The 8,183-nt window shown below is 31.3% G+C and overlaps 1 protein-coding gene across 1 annotated transcript; it reads left to right on the top strand.

Annotated features, from left to right (window-relative positions):
* The first annotated feature begins 5,019 nt into the window (after positions 1–5,019).
* Positions 5,020–7,463, top strand: LOC132740631 (uncharacterized). The gene is made up of 4 exons (XM_060728575.1): positions 5,020–5,450; positions 5,674–5,768; positions 6,089–6,272; positions 6,592–7,463. Exons 1-4 carry the CDS (start codon positions 5,055–5,057, stop codon positions 6,730–6,732), a joined length of 816 nt encoding a protein of 271 aa, XP_060584558.1. The 5' UTR covers positions 5,020–5,054; the 3' UTR covers positions 6,733–7,463.
* Positions 7,464–8,183: the final 720 nt, after the last annotated feature.

Genomic DNA, 8,183 nt, shown 5'->3' with positions numbered 1-8,183 from the left:
CCGGAGTTTGTTGATGATGATTTTAGACATACTGACCGTATAGCAAAGCATTAGGTGGTCCTGACCTGTAGGTCACAAAAAAATTTATAAAGAATTTTTTAGGCAACTGTGGAATATGGCCCTATTTGTTTTGCCGTAGCAAGAACAATCTATGCAAGATTTAATAATTTATGCCTGCTCTAATATTTTTTTAGAATAGAAGAAGGCGTCAAATTTTAAAACACAAAATGGTGTGATTTTATCCATGTTTCTCCATTTTTAAAAATATTTATCAGCTGGGCTTGTATTGCATTGAGATGAGATTTTTTCAGATGCATCCCAATGGCACATTATCTGAAGACCCGGTTCTTTCATTACAACATATTTGAACATATTGTCTCTTCCTTTTCTTATCCACATTTGATCTGTTGATTTAATTTTTTGCTTTATTTGTTATTTATTATTATCATTATTTAATGACCAATAAATGAAGAATGTTGAAAAGCTTTTTTCACAAAATCGGGCCAAAACATCAAGCATAAATTTTTATTTTTCAATATAAACTCTGAGTAGATTTTCATTATTATCTTTTGCCTCTAAAAGTTTAAAGCGTTTTTATTGTTACCAGTAAACTGTTCAGCCAAAATGTTATCGATGTTTTAATTCAAAAGTTTGGTGTTTTTTCATGGAAAGTAATGTTAGCGAAATTTGAAATGATTTTTTTTTTTCAAATGTATCCAACTCTGAATTCTGTAATGCATAATCATGACATTAACTTCTACAACATGCTTGAAATGATAAAACTGAAAGCCTCATACGTTTCCGGGTTTCTCTCATTTTACCACTTTGTTGCCATGGCAACAGAAGCAATTAATGTTGTTGGTAGAATGTAAATCTACCTTTAAAAAATTAAAGGCTTAAAAAACATTTCAAAATGCAATATTGTTGGTTATTCTTAGTCTAAATAATCGTTATATATAAATTCGCTAGCAATTGGGACTCACTTTTTGTGTACCCCACCCACTTTAGGAATGTCAGAATTCACATTCTTACACAATAAAAATGAAAATAAAGGTACAATTAGTAAGTTGTTGATCAGGTCTTTGTAATATAAGGTAAAAATATTTTCACCCACTATGCCTCGGACTGAAAGGGGAAAAAATGGCCAGCCCCAAAGACGATTTTTGAGACTTTTTCATGCTTTTTTAGCAAAATTTCTCTAAGTGGAAAACAAAGAGTATTCTATAAAAAAATGGAAAAAGGACCCTTTTTCATATTTTTTCCAACAGGATGTGAAGTTTTAAAACATCAAACCTGTACCAAAAATGGAATAAAAAAAAGAAACTAATTTTATCATAATAAAATTCTTTTTCTTAAGCCAAATTTTTCTAATTTTGGCCCCGGCCATCTTGGTGGCCATCCTTGGATTTTCTCCAAAAACGTACCATGATTTGACATGCTCTACCCAATTTTTTGTAAAACTTCCCAAAACATTTAGCTTTACATTTTGGTATAACATTTATCCTGGCCCTTTTTTTGCACCACAAAAGGTCCCCAGGGACTGTACTAGTAATAAAAAAAAGAAAGCACATTTGTAAAAAAAGAGGTGACTGAAAATGAACTACAATATTTTTGAAGACAATGAATAAAAATACGATACAATGAACACGGCCTCTTACTTTTTTATGTGATGCACAGTTTAGACAAACAATGATCATAAACAATCAATGAAAGGGTCATAGCAGGACGCCACATAGGGACAAGTAGGTCTATTCCTTTTCTTAAGTTTGGCAAAGGATATTTCGAACTAATTCGTGTAAACTTTATAATAAAACATTAAATCAAACAAATAGAGGAATTGACGTGCAATTTACTTTATCACCCGTTACTCTTATTATTCAACTTTATTCCCTTCGAAGATCAATTTTTGAATTTTTGAAACTTTAAATTTTTTTTATTTTTAAATTTAGACCATAAAAATCTTATATTATACTGTATGTTATTTTCCCTTTAAAAAATGTAAACATTTTAATTTGTGCTAAAATATTTTCTTAAAAAAATTTCCAAAAATTGTTTGGATTTAGATAAGGGGACCACTGAATTGAAAAACCCTTTAGCTTATTGTATTTTTAAAAAAAAATGAGTACTTCAGGCCCAATTTTTTCTGAATGCTTTTAAAATGTTCCCAAAAGGGAAATGCAATAATCTGCAAAATGTTTTTAAAAAATGCGCAAAAAACGTTCATGAAAAACAGCAAAAAAAGGGTTTTTTTGGGGAAACGCCCGCCCGAGAAAGGACGTTTTTGGGAAAAATCTGTTCGTCCCTCTAAATTCAAGTGCTGCATTTTATAATTTGAATGGTTTATCGATAGGAAAAGGCTATAAATTTTAAATTTTTGTCAAATTTTTGTAAAAAATATTCATTATCTAGAAAAAAAAAATAAAAATATGTAAGGAACTTTAAATTTTCAATATACAAATCCCAAAAATCATTAATTCATTGATAACTTTTTATATGCCCTTGTTTTTTGGATTTCAATGCAGAGGGAGTTTAGAAAAATAATAGAAGGGTACCCAAAGACAATCGACTTTTTCAACAAAAAAATTTTATGGTTTGCTCGGGAAATAAATACGTAGAAAGGGTTTTTAATAATTCAAAATAGAGGGTCTTTTTTTTTTGTCAATTTTATTCTTTTTTGATTAAAAACCCTATTGGCTTGAAAAAATTTTTAAAATTCATAATGAATTTTTTGGGTGATTTATCATGAATTTAATTTTTTATTCCTTTTATTTGACTGAAGTAATGGTCCATTACCATAAAAATGTCCGACACGCATTAAAATCATTACTCAAACTTTCGATGCGTTCATAAAATATTTAGTAATGGTGCCATATACGAAGCATTTCAGAGAGAGGCGCAATAATCATTTTATGTGAAAAGATGCGAATCACTGATCATTTGTTACCATTTAGAGTTCATGTAAACTTCATTTATCCTGAACTAGTGTTTTAAAATTCCGTTTCACTTACCAACATTAAGATTGGACCAAACTTATTATGATTCTGTGACATAAAAAAAAAATTGACGCATGACACAGTGACAAATTTGTTCCTTTTATTTCAAGATACTAGTATCTTAAAAGATATTGATGCCATCAAACTTGGTTGTTAATTCCATTCTGGTATTTGATTTGTTCTCCGTGGCTGAGTGGTTATGGTCGCTATCTTCAAATCCTCTGATCGTTATAAATTTAAATCCTGACTCCTTCATATTAGAGAGTTATCTACCTAGTTAATGGAAGTTCAGGGTTTATACGAGCGCACTTGTGTCTTAAATAATCCCAACCAGCAAAAGCTTGAAAGTCTCTTTATGACCTTTACGGTGTTGATGTCACTCATCATCAAAAAAAATTAATAAACTGGCTTTTGAATAATCACACACACACGCACACACACATGCACGCACGCACACACACATACATAAACACGGATACACATGCGCGCGCATGCACGCACGCTGCACAAAAAGTAAACCGGTATAATTGCAAGTTTGTGTAAAGTATTTTTTTCATAAGGTGCAAAGTCAAAAGACAAATTTGTAATATTTATCTTTGTGCTCAATGTAGATCTGCTTACTGATGTAAACATTATATACATTATGGATGTATTGAGTTGGGAAAGTCATTTTTTTTAAATTTCGTCTAGCTTATTAAATGCAAATTATGCGCTAGATTTGTTGTGAGGATTGTAATTAACGCCTACCATGATATTTTCTTAATTGAGATAATTTTAAACTTGAGCATCCTATTACGAAGTCTTAAGAGCGAACAAATTTTCAAAAGATAAAAAAAGAAAGAAATGCTGAAATGATCCATATAACGCTGATTTTCTTTCCCCAATGGCCCATTATGCCTAAGAAAAGTTATCATCTTTATTTTTGAAAAGAAAAACGGTTTATTTTTTGTACCTTGTAATAACAGTTTCTGAAAACATACTCATTTGCTATATACATGAACTACGATTTGCATCTTTACTTCTGTTGATTGTTTTTATCATAGTGAATTGGCATTTTGTAACTACTTTGTTAAACTTTGCTACCTTAACGACACATGACTGTATATCTAGCACTATTTTTTCCGTTGTAAAACATCTAACATGCATTCAATCCTTTATTAAAACATTATCAAAAACATGTTTGACATTTATAAAGAATTGAAAAAAATATAGAATTCTTAGGCCTATGTGCTCTTAACATTAAGTTGGTTATTGTTTTATTTTAAAAGAAGATATTTCACGCAGTTTATCGGGCTTGTTAATATCAATGGCTGTTGCTTTAATCACCTTATTTGCGCAGTAGAAAATATTTTACTCAATACTTTTTAACATAAGTTATTCATTTGAAAAATCACGAGTGACAGAGTTTTCAGCTTTAAATGTCACATTTATAGGAAATGTATTTACTTTATTCCAAAAATAGAGTAAACCGATTAAAATTACCTTTGATCATTTCAGTTCGTTTGACTTGAGTCGTGACAGTCCCTCATTGATTAAATTTATACCGCGACTGAACATTGTTTCTGAGCCGCGTCATGACAAAACCAACATAGTGCGTTTGCGACCAGCATGGATTCAGACCAGCCTGCGCATCCGCGCAGTCTGATCAGGATCCATACTGTTCGCTTACAAACCCTATAACAAGAAGAGAAAATGATAGCGAACGGCATGGATCCTGATCAGACTGCGCGGATGTGCAGGCTGGTCTGGATCCATGCTGGTCGCAAACGCACTATGTTTGTTTTGTCATGACGCGGCTCAAATATTGATTGCTTATAAAGTGGAAATGATTTTAACATTCAAATTAAAAAATTTAGATAAAAAACCTGACAGTAAAATATTTTGTCTTTGTAGCGATGAATTATTGCAATAATGCAGGAAACCACTACTTAGCATATGATTGACAACCTCTATGGACGACACGCACTTAAAGTCACAGCAGGAATAGTTCTTTATAAAAGGACAAAAGCTTATTTTATATCGTCATCATCAAAAATATTCAATGAAAATGATTGGCTGAATATGATTTCAACATATTTTAATCATCTGCAAGCCTTTCATAAAGCGAGAAATATACGAGTAGAATTATTCTTTCAAGAACTATGTAATGGGCTAGTAATGGATGTTTTGCGACTCGGGATATATTTCTTGTCTGCAGTTTCCTTCGTGGAATGCTTTAAGTATACTGCAGCCATTGTTTTAAAGGTTCAAGATGTTACCGCGGGTGTACCATCAGAAAATATGATAGAATGCGCGTTCAAGCTAATGAAAACATCAGATAAATCTTTCGTTAGAATTGCTGCAGGTACAGAACTCTGTGAACAGCTTGCTCGTCCCTTGTCAAACTATTCGAGTTTTTTCGAAGAAGGATACGAGTACTATGAAAAATCTGTATATGATAGAGTGTATGAGATACCGGTAAGTAAAATAATTCAGGTTAAATCGAGAGAAGTATTAATCTTCTTTGAAACATAGTTTTCGCAATTTTATCCCAAAAAAGATACATTAGATATTTGTTTATTTCTCAAGCAAAGTATATCTAAAAACAGCGTAAACCCTTTGTATTTCAGTCTTTTTTAAAAGTTTAATATAAAAAGGTATTAAAGGAGCATAATAAAGAATTAAACATATCCTATTTCAGAACCCCTACAAAGAGAAAGTTTCATACTACATTTACTCAGAAGTTAAAATTGGAGACAAATTCAATTTTGTGTTTCGGAAGATGAGCACAGACACGTAAGTTTTACAATACTATGAAGTGTTTTTCTTTAACGTTTACATTTATTTTTTTAATAAATAGAATATCATATCAAAAAGATAGAACGTACGGCACAGTTTTGGTACATTTTATTTCTTTTCAGTTGTTACTGTTAAAGATGGTTTCTTGAAAAGCCAAATATTCTTAATCCATTATGAAATATTTATCCTCGACATATAACAATCGTCACAATAAACTTCTACCTACCATTTTAATTATATACAGGTTATTAATCACGTTTTTAAATAAATCACATGCATTTTACGAAAATGCTATTGATATTTTTTTAATACTTTAGGTTATATATAACATTCAAAAACACAACAAAGATAAACGTCCTAATATTCGACGACGATTCAGTACAGCTGTCTTTGAATGATAAACGTAACAGTCATTATGGTGAGGTGGTCAAACCTGCATATCCTTTTCACGACTTCAAAACATACACAATCATTTTTGAGGTAGTTGAGTTACACTGGAAGGTAAGACCCTGTTTAATTAGCACAGTAGAAATATTATCACTTTGTTTTAATGTGGTTTGCACACGTTAACTATTTCTTAACAATAATGTTATTATGTTATGCAGCATTGAATGGACTTTGTTATAAGGTTTGCATACGTTAACTTACTGTTATTTTATTATATTATGCGGCATCGCTGACGGAGCATTTAAATATGTTTCTATTCTATATGTGGTTTGTATTCGTTCTCGAACCACGAATGTATTATGTTACATATATTTCATAAAATGTCTTATTGCCAAGGGAACAAATAAACAGAAAACACGCTCTTCTTTTGCAGATTTCAATAAACGGCAAAGTGCTAACAATGTTTGACCACCGCCAATCACTTCAACACATCACAATGATCGTTGTTAAATATGGACCTTCAATGAAATACCTATCAAAGGCATTTGATCCAAGGGATAAATCAATTCATTAAACAATATTGTGAATACTGGCTTGATTTAGTTTATGTGGAAGTTGTGCAATTAAGCGTCTCGTTCAATATTTTAGTAGTTTTAAACGCATTTCACTCACCATATAAAAAGCATAGGCGATTTCGATCATCTTCGGTGATATCTTTTTTTTTGTCTGAGCTGTCTTTGTTTGGACGTATATTATGTCATTCGGTTACTCTGGTCGGACCAGTCTAAAAAGGGTCATTTCTCAGGTTAAAAGAACGCGTATCGTTATGGATTTAATTTGATCCCCGCGATGTTGCAAACGAACACAGAAAAGAAAGTACAAACTATCAACTTCGTTACCGGACTTAATTATTTCAACTTCCGTAACCAGAAAAAGTTCGTGATTGAAGTCGCTATATATTTGCCGTACTGTATTGCTAATAACAAATTCGATGTTCTCATTTTGCTAGGCGGCGGAAAGACGCAAATATAATTAAAGGAAGAAAATAAAAGGCAAATTTTGAGAATATAAGTAAATATTAACCCTTAATTAAATGGAATCGAAAGTGGTCATTTTTAACAAACAAGGCAAATGTTGAATGTATAAAACACAACTAAAGATGTAAACATTAACCCTTAATTAAATGGAATCGAAAGTGGTCATTTTTAACGTACAGTCTGACCTGATTCTATACTACTAGTGTCACGTTGTTTTATATTTTCGTATTAAAATCCCATATGCTTTAAAGAATTGCTTTGCAACACCAATACACAAACTTTAAAAACAGTAAGGTTTTAGTTTATAGTCCTGACAGTTTGTTTCAATATAACAAACTGATTGCAAATTTTCAAATGCATGTGTACTAAAACGTGGCATAACATTTCATTCTTTAAAGACCAAGTAGTCCGCTGAAAAGATTTTTATATTCTTATGAAAGGGGAAACATAAATTATATAATGTTTAAATAATGGTTTAAAAGCATGATAGCTGCTTAATAACAGACGAACGTAGCGCGGATTGTGAGTTCAATTAACTTAAAAGTAGTAAAATGTAAACAAATAAGTATTATGACTTCAATACAAAATACTAAATCACTATATATGTATTGATTTCCAAAATGCAATAGAAGCTAAAGATGGTTCAGGTTAATGGCCAATGTGTAACTTTCTGGAAACTTTAACAGGATATTAACGAGAAATAAGCTATACTCATTTTATTGGGCACTATGGGCCTTTTTAAAAAACTGGAAAAGATTTGAGCTATGTGAAATACACAATGATGAACTGAATAAAACAGAATTTCCATTGGTCAGTTTAAGCCCTTAACAATTATGAATGTTAGTAACTATTTCTACTAACAAGTTATGTAGATAGGCTTTTGAGTTACATGGCAACTACTTTTGTGCAAAATATATATTTGGCGTTACCGCGTTACATATTATAGAAATGAAAATGTTCCAGGCTCGGTTTGATTGAACCTGTCCAT

The sequence above is a fragment of the Ruditapes philippinarum genome, unplaced genomic scaffold (genome assembly GCF_026571515.1).
Source record: "Ruditapes philippinarum isolate M1 unplaced genomic scaffold, ASM2657151v2 ctg19708_1_1_1_1, whole genome shotgun sequence".
Lineage (NCBI taxonomy): Eukaryota > Metazoa > Mollusca > Bivalvia > Venerida > Veneridae > Ruditapes > Ruditapes philippinarum.
This window is presented reverse-complemented; position numbering and strand designations above follow the sequence as displayed.